The 18,095-nt window shown below is 38.6% G+C and overlaps 1 protein-coding gene across 3 annotated transcripts in view; it reads left to right on the top strand.

Annotated features, from left to right (window-relative positions):
• The first annotated feature begins 470 nt into the window (after positions 1–470).
• Positions 471–18,095, top strand: part of SLC15A2 (solute carrier family 15 member 2) — a 32,774-nt gene continuing 15,149 nt past the window's right edge. Inside the window, exons 1-11 of one of the 3 annotated variants that reach the window (XM_081833077.1) lie at positions 471–698; positions 2,524–2,611; positions 3,203–3,344; positions 8,069–8,161; positions 9,265–9,364; positions 11,635–11,725; positions 12,003–12,080; positions 17,064–17,146; positions 17,592–17,678; positions 17,850–17,939; positions 18,032–18,076. In XM_081833077.1, coding sequence (XP_081689203.1) covers positions 561–698; positions 2,524–2,611; positions 3,203–3,344; positions 8,069–8,161; positions 9,265–9,364; positions 11,635–11,725; positions 12,003–12,080; positions 17,064–17,146; positions 17,592–17,678; positions 17,850–17,939; positions 18,032–18,076 — 1,035 coding nt within the window. In that variant the 5' untranslated portion in view covers positions 471–560. The remainder of the gene's footprint in view (positions 699–2,523; positions 2,612–3,202; positions 3,345–8,068; positions 8,162–9,264; positions 9,365–11,634; positions 11,726–12,002; positions 12,081–17,063; positions 17,147–17,591; positions 17,679–17,849; positions 17,940–18,031; positions 18,077–18,095) is intronic. The other 2 variants (XM_006731946.3, XM_031026602.2) reach the window with 2 other exon arrangements.

The following is an 18,095-nucleotide window of genomic DNA, read 5'->3' as shown; positions in this document are numbered from 1 at the left end:
TGATACAAATCTCCCATCGATCATGGCAGTTAAAAGTCCAGACCTGCTACTTGCTGGCCACATGACTTGGACAAATTACTCAACCTCTTAGGATATTAGTTCCTATAAAATGGGGATTGTGCTAAGAATTAGAATATAGATAGATAGATATGATATATATAATATATATGTAAAACATATATATTATTGTTGGCCATAATAGATGTTCAATAAATGGTAGCTCCTGTGACCCTGAAATCAGTTTTTTTTTCTGAAATCAGTTTTTAAATCTATACTTGAGGCATTGTATTCTTAGCTATTTTGTACTCTTTTGCAGTTCTCTAGCATTGTCTTGCCCCATCTTGTGATGTGTTACTCTTACTTCCTCATGCTCAACCTTTTACTTAATCATTATTTTGACTAGTCTCTGAGACCCAACCCTTTTTTTTCCTATAGCTTTGTGCTTTGCTTTGGGCGAGGCAGCTGCTAAAAGCTGACACACAGAGGGTTAAACCTAGTCCACTCCCAGTGCCCGGTTTTACAGTAGGCTGGCAGCTGTCCCAACTGCCTACTGAAACCAAATGCTTGAAGAGAGTGAGAGTAAGGAACCAGCTATGAATCCTTTCCAGAAAAATGAGTCTAAGGAAACTCTTTTTTCACCTGTCTCCACTGAAGAGGTACGACCTCGACCCCTCAGCCTTCCAAAGAAGCCACCTCCGGTGAGTCCCCAAATTCCAATCTGCTTCTGACAGGAACAGAATTGCTCTTTGGGTTCTACTTCTTGGCCTCTGGAGTGTCAGGCTGAGCTGTATTAGGTTATCAAAGACTATTCTCACTTGGAGTTAGAATTAACCTGAAAACCAAATCTAAACAGAAGTTTCCTTTGCTTAGGAGAAGAAGCAGCAGGAAGAGGTAGTTAAGAGTTCTTCAGTTGGAATCCAGGACTTTGCTGTATCTCATTGTATATTCTGAGTTTCTCTGGGGTGAAAAAAGAAGCAATTTGAATATCCAGGGAAACTTGGCAAGCATTCTTGCCTGGAGAACTGTGTGTGATTGTTCTTTCTAAACCAATATAAAAACTCAACCCTTCTTTCCCCCCTGTATTCAGAATCTTATGCTGGACACCAAGGAGAGTTTTAGAATAGATCCAGTCTCTGTTACAATGTGTGCCAGTTTACCGTGGGAGACAGGACAGAGAAACTAAGAATAATAATGTTTGTATTATATACTTGTTAAACACTTCCAAATTCATTATCTCATTAAATCTTTATATCAAAATCTTAAAAGTGAACAGGGTATAGGAATAATAGCCAATATTTACTGAGTTCTCACTATGGGCCAAGAGGTGGTAGTATTCTCATTTATTTGGAATAAGAGAAGTGAACATAAAGACAGGTGCAGTGGCATGGCCAGGGTCAGTAGGTTAACACAGCCAGTCCCAGTAGTACATAGCTAGTAAAGTGTGTTAACTAAACTCCAGGTTGCGTAATTTTCAAGCTGTGAGCTGGGAAGGTAAGAAGCCAGTTTATTGTGTCTTTCAAGTAAGTTAATATATTAACATATATTAATATTTAGGAGGGTTGTTCATGTCTATCCATATGGGTAAAAGTAGAATCATTAATTTATTACTTTGTTTATTTAGCTAATTATATATCTTCTGGTCCTAAACATTTAAGTCTGCTTATAAAGATGCATATATTTCTTATGAAATAAGAGGCAATATAAATTTCATGATGAGATTTGACTGTCCCAAATACAAATATCTCCATCCCCCCTCATGTTAGTTGGGCTATCATAATAGGTAGGGATTTGAAATAAACATGACTTTCCTTATATACTGACTGATATGGTACATGTAATAGCATAGTTCTTTTAATGTCTAATAGGATTAACAAGAAAATGTTATAGAATGTCTTTCACAGGAAGAGTGGACATTTAATATTACAAGATTTAAGAACCCTCTGCCCAAGTTTAAGGTGATCAATCAGCTTACTTTTAGTTGGGCTCTGAGCCTGGCTCCAGCAGGCTCTGAATGGGAAGCCATCATACTGTCAGGATTCCTCCCAGCATGATGAACAGGGCAGGTGGGGACAAGAGAGGTTAGTTCGAACACTGTAGCTAAGGAGGTTATTGACCTCTAAATGTAATTGCTTGGGCATCAAGTGCTCCATAGTCTAATTCTTTGTTCTGTTCTTAGAAATAAGTATGTTTATTCTCCTGCTCAGAGCCCCAGGCTTTTCAGTTAGTAGTTGTAGGAAGATGAGCAGGTCCTGGTCTCTGGGATCAAGGAATGTCTGAGTACTTCCATGTTAAATGAATGAGGAGCAAAGTAATATTCAGAATAGCTTCTATCACTCCTAAGTCAGCAATGCAAACACTTTCAGTGTGGTAATAGCTGTTTCATGAAGAGTAGGAGCCATTGCTATGCATTACCTATCACAGTGATTTAAAATAAATACATTTTTCTGTTATAGGGCAAGCTACTGATTTAAATGGGGGGGGGCGGGCAGCTCATGCTTGAACCATTGTCTTTTTGTTTCATAGAAAATCTGTGGCTCCAACTATCCACTGAGCATTGCCTTCATTGTGGTGAATGAATTCTGTGAGCGCTTTTCCTATTATGGCATGAAAGGTAATTTTGTGTCCCAAGGACTTCCTTTTCTCCACTCATCCTCACCCCTTATTTGGAACAATGTGGTCTTCCTTATGCACTTATTTCCCTTATCCGCACTTTCTGCCTTCATCCAAATTGGTCTTTTCCTTTGGCCAACCCTGCCAATAAATACCTCATGGGATTTCACCTAATAACTCATACAAGCCAAGAATAGAAAAGCCTAACAGAAACCAGAACACAGTCTGTAAGAATAAAAGTGTGACAACTTCCATTTTCATATCTGTTTCTCAGGCCTATGAACTATATTGTTGGGAGGGAGAAGGTAGGGATATTGGAAGCACCATATGATCTTTGCGATTGGCTTAAATGCTGCTATGTATGCACATGGACTGAAGGGAGGAGTATTGCATTTGCCCACTAAGCAAAGTCTCACCCACTCCCACAGTTCCCATGGGTCCTGCTTCTACTGCCTGGCAGTCACCCCTCAGTCACTTCACTGATAGGAGTGTTGAAGGTCGAGATTACCTTCAAAGACCAGAGATGAAATGTACTTCTCCATAAATCACTTTAATGCATCTATCTTGTTTTGTTTCCCCTTCTCCACCTCAGCTGTGCTGACCCTGTATTTCCTGTATTTCCTGCACTGGAGCGAAGACACCTCCACATCTATATACCATGCCTTCAGCAGCCTCTGTTATTTCACTCCCATCCTGGGAGCAGCCATTGCTGACTCATGGCTGGGAAAATTCAAGTAAGGAAAATGGGAGGTCACATCCCCACATCACAGATTCATCATGCAGAGATTTTGCCACTTCTAGCCTCTTGCTTCCAAGCAAGAGTATACTTACGCCATCCATGACAAATAAGCATCTCTCTAAAACTGACAACACAGAAAGACTATTTCTCTTCATTATCAGTTTTTCCAATTTTTTACATCCTTTCCAGTCAGGAATTGTTATTTTTATTTTCCCTAAATCTAATTTTAATCTTCCATTCTGTAGTTTAAGACCAATTCTTGTTCTGATCTTAGAGACAATAAAGATTGCTACCCACCAGAAAATTTATAATTTTAGAGACCTCAATGTAGTTATTTCATATACTGTTCATCTCTTCTCTGGTTGAATCATCCTTTAGCATATTCTTATGAGTCCCTCTTCTCAGCTGTTTTACTGTTTCTTTTCTCTAATCTCTGTGGTTTCCTTCTTAAGAATCTAATACCTATTTTCATGAGTTAGACTGATGGTCTGTTCAGTTCCGTATCTTTTAAGTCTCTGAAAATAGCACCAAGAGACATTTATGGGGTAATGTTTTAGTTGTCTCCTATAACATTATCCTCACAGGTTAGATATGGATCTTGGCTATTCATCACCAAGTTATTTCCATAGTCTTGTCATCTATGGATTTATTTTAATTAGTATTTCTCAAAGTGCATTTTGTTGAAATTGGTTGATAGGATACAATGAGTGTAATATAGGAAGATAAAGTTCTCATGGTCAAATAAGTTTGGAAAATGCTAGGCTGAACAAAGTTAAAAAGATTCTTTATTGCATGACTTCTTATAGCCTTTAACATGGTAATAAACACTGTACACTCTCCAAGAGAAGGTTATGGTATATAGTGATTGCCAAACTTATTTGGGCATGAAATATTGTTTCAGGATATTTTGTGGATGTGGTGTTCCAGGGAATCCTCTTTAGTAAATATTGGTTTATATCTCACTTGGTATATATATATTTTCATTGTTCTAAAGTGTTTTTTTTAATATTTTATTTATTTATTTGACAGATAGAGACATAGTGAGAGAGGGAACACAAGCAGGGGGAGTGGGAGAGGGAGAAGCAGGCTTCCCACTGAGCAGGGAGCCTGACATGGGGCTCAATCCCCGGACCCTGGGACCATGACCTGAGCCGAAGGCAGACACTTAACAACTGAGCCACCCAGGTGCCCCATTGTTCTAAAGTGTTTAATCAGCATTAAATATATATCTACAACCATAGCATGGTAGTAAACACAGATTCCTGACTTGAGAGAAGGTTGGTGGGAAGGTGTCTAAGATTTATGTTTGCTACTTATGTAGTATTGGTCACCAAGTCCATCCAGATAGGAGGTTGGCATTATACGCAGAAAAGAAAGTATAAGCCATGGTCTTTATTCAATAAATAAATTTTTATAGAATAAGAGACTCTCATACATGACATAGTACATTCTTTTATTTTTAAAATGACTTCCTCCAAAATTGAAGCATGGATATGGCTTCTCATGATGTCTATAAACATCTACTGAGAGGCTTAACTGCATGCTAGAACGCTATTTTTTATGTCAAGTTGCTTTTACAGAGAGCCAAACATTTTTAGTCATAGTCCCTAGTGTGGTGTTTATACCCTGTGACCCATGCCTATCAGTTCAGGCTTACAACCACTCTCTTAAATGTGTTTATTGCCAAATATGCTTTTGGATATTATCTCTACACTTCTATTTTCTCTTTCTCTGAGTAGGTCTAGAGCATGTCCTTTCCATCTCCTATCCTTTTTGTCTCATCAGAGCTGACCTTCTTCATGCTAGGTCTCTTTCTCTGCCATCACTGCACATACTTCTCAGTTCCTAAGCTCTAATTAACAGTGGCTCTGGTAGTGAAATAAAACCTAAAACTTCTTCCTCTTTTCTACATTAACCTGTCTATAATAAAACTAAAGGAACACTAACACTGGTTAGACATAGAAATTCTAGACCTAACCCTAATACTAATTAATTAGAATGTCACTTTACTTATTTTTTTTCTTTTTGAGAGAGAGAGCAAGAGCGAGCATGTGAGCGGGGGGGGGGGGGGGGGGGGGGCAGAGGGAGAAGGAAAGAGAGAATCCCTAAGCAGGCTCCATGTTCAGCGTGGACCTAGCACAGGGATGCATCCCACAACTCTGAAATCACAACCTGAGCCAAAATCAAGAGTCAGACATTCAGCCGACCTGGCCACCCAGGCACTCCAAGAATGTCACTTAGGAATGTTCTTTGACCTCTCTGGATTTCACCTTCCTCATTTGCAGATGGAAGATCGGTCAAGTCTGTCCAGAAAAGTTCTGTTTCCTATGGTTAGGATTTCAGTGGCCTCCTTTCAAATGCAGAGTGTCCAAATCTATCTTGACTTCTTTCTCTTTCTGTTAAAGTTTCCTGCCATTAGCTTCCTCTCTTATATTTTTCATATCCTAGACTAATTCCCTGAGCCTTTCACCTAAAAGTTTGCTTATTTTCTTTCTAAACCATTTATACTTTCCGCATCCATTTAGTCCAACAATCTGATATTGCTCTGATCTCCCCACGCAGACTCTACTACTCCAGCTCACACTCCTTTTGTTTTTTCTCTCTAATGATCTAGCAGAGATCATCTCTTTTGGGTTCATGATAGCTGGCCTTTTTTCAATCCCTTTTTATTTCCATTCTATTTATTCTTTTTATTCCAACAAAGAAAACTTTTCTTTAGAAGATGTTACAAGGCCTTTTGGGAAAGCCTGCCCCCTCCCTCTGATGTTAATTGCTTTGGGCAATTAATGCCCTGGATTAGTCACCCAACCTCTTATACCCTACTTGCCATTATAAACCCCCTAAGGTCCCTTCCCTGGACAGCCAACCTAGAGAGATTAGGCATTTAGGATGAAAAATCCACAACCTGAGATTGCTGGCATCTCCAGCCTCTCTCTGATACCTTCATTTCATTCTTTATATTCCAGCATATAACACTTTAAAATCACAGGTGTAAACCAGATAATTTCCAAGGTTCCTTCTAGTACTAACATTCTACTTATATATAAAGAGAATGCTGGTATAGTAATGCACATAAGGAATATATTGCATGCGTGGTAGTGTGCCATATTTCAGTGTGTAAATCTCTACATATGTTCTTCCTCGAATTCCTCACTGTTCTACCTCCTATTTGCCTTCAGATTTCTTGGGAAAAATAATACAAGAAATCCCAACCAACTGCATGATCTTTATCACTGGGCAGTCTATTCATAGTTCCCGACTCCTTTCTTACCCTTGGTAACTTGAACATGGGATAACTGTGGTGAGGATTACAATTAACCCAAGTGTTCAAGTGACCAGGCTGAAACTGACAGCCCTTTATCTTTCTGTATATCTCAGTGGTTGGGTTTAGAGAAAGTTCTTTGTGTTAGCCATCCCTTTTTCCTGTTTACCTGGAGTTTTTTCTTGACCCCTATTGATTTCTAGAGCCAAAGACATTCCTTGATAAAAACATCACAGGTCAAAGTATCCTGTTGTCCTGGTTCTCCTAGTTTAAAAAAACCACTTGCTGCAAATCCATCCTGTGGATGCTCTGTGTCTGTGTGGGGTGAGTGAGGGGAAAGGACAGGTCACATATGAGAAAGGAGCTTGAAGGGAACGTCCTTCACCTCTAACACCACAGGGTAGAGTTCATTCACCGTTACTATTTCTATGTACATTTCTCAGGAAGGTCTTTCCTCTTCCACCCCTTCCTCCTCCTACTCCATTTATCCTAGTACTGAGAACAGTATGAACTCTGAGGCTATTACCCAAGCCTCTCAATTCTGTTTATTTTTTTAAATTTTTATTTAAATTTTAGTTAGTTAACATACAGTGCAGTATTGGTTTCAGGAATAGAATTCAGTGATTCATCACTTACATACAACACCCAGTGCTCATCACAAAAAGTGCTCTTTTCAATACTCATCACCCATCTAGTCCATCCCTCACCCACCTCCCTCATCAACCCTCAGTTTGTTCTCTATCATTAAGAGTCTCTTATGGTTTGTTTTCCTCTCTCCTTTTCCCCCCTCCCACATGTTCATCTGTTTTATTTCTTAAATTCCACACATGAGTGAAACCATATGGTATTTGTCTTTCTTTGACTGACTTATTTCACTTAGCGTAATACACTCTAGCTCCATCCACATCGTTGCAAATGGCAAGATTTCATTCTTTTTGATGGCTGAGTAATAGTCCATTATATATACACACCACATCTTTTTCCATTCATCAGTTGATGGACATTTGGGCTCTCTCCATAATTTGGCTATTGTTGATAGTGCTGCTATAAACATCGGGATGCATGTACCCCCTTTGAATCTGTACTTTTGTATCTTTTGGGTAAATACCTAGTAGTGCAATTGCTGGATCATAGGATAGTTCTATTTTTAAGTCTTTGAGGAATGTCCATACTGTTCTCCTGAGTGGCTGCACCAGTTTGCATTCCCACCAACAGTGTAAGAGGGTTCCCACATCCTTGCCAACACCTGTTGTTTCTTGTGTTGTTAATTTTAGCCATTCTGACAGGTGTGAGGTAGTATCTCATTGTGGTTTTGATTTGTATTTCCCTGATGATGAGTGATGTTGACCAGACACTCATTTCATGTGTCTGGATGTCTTCTTTGGAAAAGTATCTACTCATGTCTTCTGCCCATTTCTTAATTGTTTATAGACTGACTGATTTAACTCTCTCAACAGGACAATCATCTATCTCTCCTTGGTGTATGTGCTTGGCCATGTGGTCAAGTCCTTGGGTGCCTTACCAATAATAGGGGGACAAATGGTACACACGTGAGTAAAATCATGGAATAAATTAAACCACTGTTCTTCCATTAGACAGGTAAATGTCTCACACATTCGTTACAGGTGATTTTCTGTTTTCTTACCAGAGATGTCCCTTTATTTTCAACCTATTGTTTTATTACCAAAGTGGTTGGGAAAAAAAGTATTTTATGACCAGTTGAACTCTTTCCTAATTTATCTGTCCTCATTTGTTTTTATTAAGTACTTGGAGACTTGTAGAATGCCTAGCTAGTATCTTTTTCATAAAAACTCATCATATGCTTGAAGATAATTATTAAAACCTCATGTCCCCCATATTTCCTCACCTATTCACCTACCCATGCATCTGTACTTTGCTAGGATTAAAAAATGTGCATAATATTTCCTTATAACACATTGTAGAAGTCCTGTTCAAAGCTTGGATTATTTCCATTTATGTGTAGTTCCATATATTCCAGTTACTCTGTTCCTCTTTACTTAAGCTATTGATGTTTATTGTGCCAGAAGCATTTGATACATTCTGATAGTTGATTCGGTAAGTAGAGAGGATTACACTTGTTCAAGAAGTAGATCATTTATATTCATGTTTATAATGTGGCTACACATGTATTTATCCAATGAGTTAAGAATTTTAAATTTTAATAAATATTAGATGCCTCCTTTTCAGTGTCCCATCAAAAATTAGTGACAATTCTTCTTTTAATTACAATGAATTTTACCATTTTGTTCTGTGGTTAGTTAGGGTATGTGGGATAGGTGTTTGTAAGGTCCTTCTACTGGTGTATCCCTTAAATTAAGACAAGATTGAGAACCAGTGATTTAACTTTGGAGTTCCTTCAGTATCTGCTTCTGTCTATTGCACACAAAGGGTAAATGGACCATCAGGGACAAAACCTTCCCAAGCAAAGTATACTTTCTGGCAGAGGCCAGAAAGTCATTAAGTTTGTAAGTGTCCCTGAGTCTCTCTGAGGAGTGAAGGAAGATGGAAACGTGAAGAAATGTGAAGGGGGTCTTTGTCCTTGTGCACATTTTTCTCTCCTATATATCTATATCCAATTTCTGCAGTTGTGTTTAGTATCAATATGGTTAGTATCCTTGCCTCTCCATTTCAGAGTCCTATCATTGGTTGGCCTGAGTCTAATAGCTTTGGGGACAGGAGGTATCAAGCCCTGCGTGGCAGCTTTTGGTGGAGACCAGTTTGAAGAAAAACATGTAAGAATCGTGTTATTTCTGTGATTTCAAGAATGTAGAGCAGGCATTAAAAATGTACCTGCCAGGTAGCTGTTTGCCAAGATTGAAGTAATCCATAGGTCAGGAGTTCTATTCAGTGCTGGGTACTGGTCATTAATAGAGGGAAACATTGGAAGATGTTCAGAAGAAAGTGACCAGCGTGGTGAATGGCCTAAGACACATCTTATGAAGAAAGGTTGAAGGAATTGAAGAATTCAGCCTGTATAAGTTAAGAATTAAAGAAAATATTGTAGCTGTCAATAGATATTGGAAGGATGTCAGTAATTAAACCAGAACTAGGAGTGAAAGCTATAAGAAGTTTTTTGCTCAATGGAAGGAAAAACTTCAAATAGAGTTTGAAGTAGTGAGTTTACCCTCTCTTGAGGTATTTCAGAAGAAACTTGGTAGGTACTTTGGGGATGGGAGATGATGAGCAGTGTAGAGATGATTTAAGCATCTCTGGCTGAGATCCTGTGAAAGGGAAAATGATTGTTCAGAATAAAACAGAATGAGATTTTATAGATGAACTTGTCTGGATGATCATTCCTCTTTCCTAAATACTTTCCACTATTAATGGGGGAGAGGGGACCCAGTATGAATAAGCTAAAAATGGGCCTGTATGAGGAAACTGTGACACATAGGCAAGGAAAAGAGTCTATTCTTTTTTTTTTTTATTATGTTTATCACCATACATTACATCATTAGTTTTTGATGTAGTGTTCCATGATTCATTGTTTGTGTATAACACCCAGTGCTCCATTCAATACGTGCCCTCTTTAATACCCATCACCAGGCTAACCAATCCCCCCACCCCTGCCCCAGAACCCTCAGTTTGTTTCTCAGAGTCCATAGTCTCTCATGGTTCGTCTCCCCCTCCAATTTCCCCCCCTTAATTTTTCCCTTCCTGCTATCTTCTTTTTTTTTTTTAAACATATAAAGTATTATTTGTTTCAGGGGTACAGGTCTGTGATTCAACAGTCTTACACAATTCACAGCGCTCACCATAGCACATACCCTCCCCAATGTCTATCACCCAGCCACCCCATCGCTCCCACCCCCCACTACTCCAGCAACCCTCAGTTTGTTTCCTGAGATTAAGAATTCAGAAAGAGTCTATTCTTAAGTAGGCAACATTTCTGGTTTCCTCTCTTTTGCTCTCAGTTTTCTTTTTTGCCTGTCTTCACGTATTATTCCCTAATCTGTAGCTATTTCTCATGTTTCTGGTTTTTCTCTCTCTGTTCTTTCTCTGTGTCCTGCTTCTTGTGTTTCTCCTACCCTTCAGACCATCTGAATTATTATTTTATATTCTTTATCTGTCTGGGGTACCATAGATCATAATTGCTTGCTGACTTTGGAGAAATACCGACCTTTGGCAGCCTTTGGGATTCTATGCACAATGAACTGTACAAATAGGTGAGTGGAATAGGTTGAAAAGGGGACCAGAGGAGGAAGCAAACACACTGTGAATAGTAAATAAGGAAGGACAGATTATTCTATTGTGTCAGGAAAAGACCTGTGGTGCCAGAATGAGACATAATGAATAAAACATCAGCAACTTTATCTTGAAGTCGCTTCATTTGGTAACTGCTCCACAAAGACATTTCAGTAATAAGACAAACCCACCTCCAAGTTTCCACCAACAACTTCTAAGCTCACGGATTTCATTTTATACTCTTTGGTAGACTTCCTGTAAGCATTAGGTGAACTACCTTGCTTAATCAACAGTTTAATCCACTGTCCTGTGTTCTAGTGCTATTCCTAGCACACATTCCACAATATCTATTATTTAACTCAATCATTCACTTAATTAATTCAGTCAATAAACATGTGTTGAGTCTATAATATATGTCAGGTGCTATGCTAGGTAGTAGGGATTACAGAAATGAGTAAGATATGATTTCTGCTCTAAAGGAACTCTCAGCCTCCTGAAAGAAAGAGACATTTAATGCAAAGAAATTAATATTAGAATAGACATGTATAGGGGACAAGTGGCATAGTGTATAGGATGATCATTTTTGCCTAGGAGGGGTATAAGAGTGTTAAAGATGCTGGTACTGGGATTTGAAAGATGGGTAAATGTTTGGGTTATGTGTTAAAATATCTAATCTGATTTTCAGATAGCATGGCGGCAATATCTGAATCTGTTTCTGTGTATGTACCTCCAGCCTAGTCTGAACATACGGTGGATTTGGAGCTGGGAGGCCCATTGCACTGATGATTTGTCCTGGTTTGGTTTTTTGTTTTGTTTTCAGGCAGAGGAACGGACTAGATACTTCTCTGTCTTCTACCTCTCCATCAATGCAGGGAGCCTGATTTCTACATTTATCACACCCATGCTGAGAGGTTAGGATCTTTTCTGAGGGGACTTATATAAGGTTTTCCTCTGGCCAGTCAAAAATCTTTTCAAGGCTTCCTGATGTCCATCCTCTCCTTTTACAAGGGTTTAAAAATCAGATAATTTTTTAAAATCTTGATTTGTCTGACCCTAAAGAAGGATTATGGATTAGGTGATGGGAGGAAAGAGGATGGCTGTCTATGACCTTATAAACCTGAGCTCGCAGAATAGAGCCTCAAACATCAAAGACTCAAGATTCAGGGTTACTTTTTTTTTTTTTTTTAGGAGATGTGCAGTGTTTTGGGGAAGACTGCTATGCATTGGCTTTTGGAGTTCCAGGATTACTTATGGTGATAGCTCTTGGTGAGTGCACTGGGACAGGGGAAATTAATAACCACTGATGCCTGCTGATGAGAAACATCATCTAAGCCATTTAATTCAATCCTCACACTAACCCTATTAGGTAAGTGTTATTGTAGGAATTTTCTCTAGACAGTGGAGATAAATTAACTGAATGAAGTCAGAAACGGAAGGAAGGAAGGAAGGAAGGAAGGAAGGAAGGAAGGAAGGAAGGAAAGGGAAGGAAAAGAAGAGAAAAGAAAAGCGAAAAGAAAAAAAAGAGAAAAGAAAACATACCCAAGGTTACACAACTAAGAACTTTCCTAGAGAGCTTTTAAAAAGACTGATCCCTCTGCCCCATATGGGAGCAATTAAGTCAGTATCTCTGTAGGATGGGGCCTAGGTATCTATAATTTTTTAAATACTTAGGTGATTCTAATGTGTAGTCAAGGCTGAGATCCACTGCTCTACACTAAAATATGTAAGGAAGCAAAGAAGATAATTAATCCTTTCTCTCAAACTAGCTTATTTCATCTGAGAGTTATTTATCTGGTAATTGGAAAACATTTTTAATTCTTTTTTTTAAAGATTTTTAAAAATTTATTTATCTGTCAGAGAGAGAGAAAGAGCACAAGCAGGGAGAGCAGCAGGCAGAGGGAGAAGCAGGCTCCCTGCTGAGCAAGGAGCCTGATGCAGGACTCTATCCCAGGACCCTAGGATCATGACCCAAGCCAAAGGCCGACACTTAACTGACTAAGCCACCCAGGTGTCCCTTAATTCTTTTAAAGTAGCTTCTAGGTTTAGCTGTTTCTGCCCTGCTCTTCAGTGCTCCCAAGGAGTTTTCTCTTAATCAAAGAGAATAAGGGGAGTTGGATAAGCAGGTGGAAACCAATGTAGCTTAGATCAAGTGCATTCTGTTTACCACTGACAACCCAGTAAAGGAAGAGGAAGGAGGTTGTGTGCATTGTTTAGTTTACACAGTCTAAGGGGAAACTTGGACGTGATTGTTCCTAATCATTGACCTGGAAACCTGTTCTCACTCTGAACCTTTGGGTTCCACCCCCCCTGGAAGATATCCAGTCCAAACACATAAAGAGCTCAATAGAGGAAGAAAGAGCCCAGAGACTCAAAGTCCAGTCCTGATTATTTTCTATCAGGAGGGGGTTAATAGTAACAGTCAGATTCTAATTCCAATTCCAAGTTAGTTTATGTGTTATTCCAGGAAAGCTGTGATAATACATTCCCTGCTTCCTTCTTCCATTGAAGCCAAACATTTTCCCAAATATTGTCCTGGTTTTCTACTTATTAGTGCCGTGTCTCCTCTGGATCATGGCACAATAATATTAACATATTGTAGTAATTATGAAGATCAAAAGAGGTGCTGTAAGTGAAATGTTTTATAAACTATGAAATGTTAAATAAGTGTTAGTTGCCATTATTAGTCAGCAGCTTCAGTTTTCTGTGTACCAATAAATAACAATTCTCTGGCCTTTCACAATAATTTAATTTAATTTAATTTCATCTATATTTTTCATTCATTGATTCAACACACATTTATTTAATGAACTTTCATGTGTCAAATCCTGTGCTAGCTATTGGGGTCACAATGGTGAATTAGAGAGCCACAGAGTTTATGCTTTCAAAAACTTACATAGTCCAGCAGGAAAAAGGCGACAGACACAGTAAAAAAGAATTTGTAATATAGTATGATCAGTGTCACAACTGGGGAAGTACAGAGAAAGCTATGGGAGCACACAGAGGGGATGTCTGACTAAAACACGAAGATCAGAAAAGGTTTGCCTAAAGAAGTGGTATCTAAGGTGAGACCTAAAGGATTAGCAGCAATTAATCCAAGAAGACAGGATATCTGTAAGATAAGAAAGTGAGACATAATAGTGACATATCTGAAGGCCTTAAGGGAATTCAGATTGCCCCAGGTATAAAGGAGAAAGATAAAGAGGAGAAACTGACAGAAATCACGTAATGAAGGACCTTTTAAGTCATTAAGGAATTAGAATTTTATCTGGAGTAGGGAGCTACAAAAGGATTCTGAATAGGAGTGATTGTTAGATTTTTATTTTTCATTGGTGTCTCTGACTATAACGTAGAGAAAGAATGGATTAAGGGTGAGGCAAGGATATTATTTATCTTGATTACTGAATTTTTGGCATTCTTTAAAATTTTTGTGCTCAGGGTGAGTGCCTCACTCAGCTCAGACTAGTCTCAGCCCTGGTAGAATTGACAAAACTTGATATGTGATTGGATATGTGAAGTGATGGAGAAAATAAGTCAACATTGAAGGTAGGGTTCTGACTTGAGCAACTAGGTAGATAGTGGGATCATCATCCTAATGAATTTAGTTTGGGACATGTTACATATTAGATGTCCTTGAAACATCTAATTGGAGTTATCGAACATTTATCTGGAAATACAGGTTTCGAGCTCAGAAGAAATGTTTGGGCTGTAGATAAAGTTCTGGAGCTATTAGTGTATGGATAGCAATTAAGCCATGAAAATAGATGAAATAACTAAGAGATAATTAAGAGTAAAGTAAAAAGAGGGCTAGAATAGAACCCTGAGGAATACCAGCATTAAAAAGATAGGTAAAGAGGGGGGGACCTGGGTGGCTCAGTCAGTTAAGCATCCGACTCTTGATCTTAGCTCAGGTTTTGATCTCAGGGTCATAAGTTCAAGCCCCATGTTGGGTTCCACGCTGGACATGGAGCCTACTAAAAAGAAAAGATAGGCGAAGAGGAGAAGCCCACAAATGAGACTAAGAAGGAATGGCCAAATTGGTAGGAGTTCTAAGGGAATTGTTCAGAGTAACAAATGTTACTGAGTAGGAAAGTGAGATCAGGGAGAAAAATGTCCATTGAATAGAGCAACAAGAAAGTCACTGATGTGGTAAATGTCAGTTATGGTAGATTAGTGAAGATTCAAGACTGATTAGAATAGAGTAGGAAGTGAATAAGAGGTAAGAAAGGGAAAATGATGTGTATAGCTGAATGTGACATGGAGTCAAGAGAGGATGGTAGGCATGCTTGAATATTATTAGGAAGACTCCAGTAGAGAAAGAGGTTGATGGTGCAAGAAAAAGATAGTATAATCAGTATGAAAATGCACATGGCAGAATTACCTTTGTACAGAGGAGGAACATTACCTTCAACTAACTGGAGGGAGGAGAGGATAGGTGTGGATACAGGAGTTAATAGATTTGGTGACAGGAAGTTGAGACAATTTCCACTCGAGGGCTTCTGTTTTCTTTGTGAAGTAGGGGGCAATATCCTCTACAGCAAGGAAGAACTAGTGGGGAAACTTAAGATTCCCACTCCTCTTCTTTAGTTAAGTGGCCTTTGACATTTAAGTGTGATCTTATCCAGTTTATCACCTGGCCTTCCTTTTATCACTTCCACTGTCCCCTCCACTATTGAGATTTCCAGATCATTCTTAATTTCAGGAGCAATCTATTTCCCCTCCAAAATCTTCCTCTTGTCTAGATACCTTTTTTATCTGCCCACTTGTCTCCCAGGATTAGCACCCTTTCTCTTAACTATTTTTTTCTGTCAACAATAAGAAGGCTGTGGTAGGTAAAGGGTGCTATTTGGAGAAGCTTTGGAGAAACTGAGAAGATGAATAAAGAAATAGCGGTAAAGTGAGTATGAGAGGACTAGAGAATTTAGAAAGTTAAGGTAAGGAAAAGTAAGGAGATTCAGGCATTCTGGTGTGTAAAGGTACTGAAAAGTCCTACTGGTCACTGACAAAGACATCTTTGGTAGAAGACCTACTAGAGGGACAGCTTGCTGGAGTTGGGAAATCCATTAAGGAGGGAAGTACATCCGGGATTGTACCAAGATAGTCTTCCTGCTGATTTTAGTTAATAAACTTGAAAACAATAATATTTATTATTTCATAATTCTAAAAATAATATCATCTAACGCTGGTAATTTGGAAAATAGAAAAATTAGAAAATAAAATTCACTTATAATTAGCTGTGGAGATGTGGTTAAAGAATATGAGGTAAGGAAAAGAGAATGAACTCAAGTACAATAATGGTACAGAATAGAATTTTTTGTAGGAATGATGAATAGTGGTTAGAATGTAGAATACCTAATGGAAAATAATGAAACATAAAGTGGGAAGCAGTAGATTGAGGTGAGCTCCACAGGGCCACATCTTTTTTATCATTAGTCCCGGTAGTGTTTAGCACAGTGTTTAATGCAAGAATGAGTGAATGAGATGCTTTATGGTGGTTAAGAGCATAGATTTTTGAGTCAGACAGACCTCAGGTCAAAAATGCAATTTCTGGCGTTTTCTAGCTGTGTAATCTGCACAAATTGCTTAATTTCTTTTATCTTCAATGTCCTCAATAAAACGCAGAGAGTAGTACATATTTTTTCAGGTGAAATCAGTTAATGTATATAAAATGCTTAACACTTTACATATAATAATAAACCTTCAAAGATGGTTAATGATAATAATAATCATCAGGATAATATGAATTTGGGAAGGCCTTTCATGCCAGGAGTTTGGGCTTTTTAGGTAGGTCCTGGAAAGAAGGTTTTAATTTGGCATCAGATAAGAGAAGGAAGATAACAGGGATTGAGAAACTAGTTGCTAGACATTTTAATAATCCAGGGCAGAGGTCATGAGGTCCTAAACATGAATTATAGTAATAGTAAAGCAAAAGAAAGGCAGATGGGAACTACATTGAAGAAAGTCTCAATGAAAAGTTGGTAAAATATCAGATGTAAAGGTGGGGAAAGAAGAGAGTTCCATTTCTGTGATAGAGGAAAGTCTCAACGGATTACTTCCCTAACAACTGACCATTTTATTCTTCTCTTGGCTCCCATAATTTGTGTTAATTCCAAAAGTCAGGAAGCTTAAATCAGTCCCCTCCCTTTAAAAGATTTGCCAGTCACTCCTACACTTCAGCAGCCTGTCCTTTGCACTGACATACTGAATGTGCTGAAGGAGAAGCTAAGAACCTTGTTTTTGTATCACCTGCAGTTGTGTTTGCAATGGGAAGCAAAATATACAGAAAACCACCTCCTGAAGGAAACATAGTGACTCAAGTTGCCAAATGTATCTGGGTAAGTCTGAATTATTTACCTGCCTTTTTCAATCAATGGGAAAGAGATGCTATGCTGAGCTTAAAGGCCTTCAAACATGGGTATTCATTTTTCCCAATGACCGCTGTTCTACCTCTGTACCTTTTGGCAAACTGAGATTAATCCATCTTCCTCTGTGCCTCTACTCAACCATTAAGTAAAATAATAATAATAATAATAATAATAATAATAATAATAATGTAACCATTTTTTTAAATTGGCAGAAATCTTCTGAAATGTGTATATGTTATATATGTTGCCAACAGGATGTAGGGATAGATAAAATTATATCTGAAATATTCTGAAATTCAATGTCTGATGAAATCAAAGGGTTGGAGTAAGTCAAAGTATGTGTGTCTGAGGGAAGGGATAATGAATTAGAATGGTTTCTTTTTGTCTCTCCTCTGATATCTATGCTCTGCCCTAGTTTGCTATTTCCAACCGATTCAACAACCACTCTGGGGACATTCCAAAGCGACAACACTGGCTGGATTGGGCAGCTGAGAAATACCCTGTAAGTTGGAACTGCAGAAATATCTTATACCTCCATGGAAATTTTCCTAAGTCCAAACTGATTCCCTCTTGCTGCATTTGACTCTTCTCTTACTGTTCTGGCACATTTCTGCTCTAAGCAAGAAAACCAAGTTTAGCAATTCAGCCTGTTCCTTCTTCCCCTTTCTTGCAGAAGCAGCTCATTATGGATGTGAAGGCACTGACCAGGGTACTATTCCTTTATATCCCATTGCCCATGTTCTGGGCTCTTTTGGATCAGCAGGTAAGAACAGTTATTTTGAAGGCTACCCCTTCTTCCAACCCCTTTCCTCTCACAGGAAAGAGATTTCTCATAATCGCGTCTGTCTGCCCTAGGGCTCACGATGGACTTTGCAAGCCACCAGGATGAATGGGAATTTGGTGAGAAAAGATTTTCCAG

The sequence above is a fragment of the Leptonychotes weddellii genome, chromosome 1 (genome assembly GCF_054177405.1).
Source record: "Leptonychotes weddellii isolate Sample4059 chromosome 1, ASM5417740v2, whole genome shotgun sequence".
Taxonomy (NCBI): Eukaryota; Metazoa; Chordata; class Mammalia; order Carnivora; family Phocidae; genus Leptonychotes; species Leptonychotes weddellii.
The sequence above is the reverse complement of the archived record's forward strand: the minus strand, read 5'-3'. Positions and strand labels throughout refer to the sequence as shown.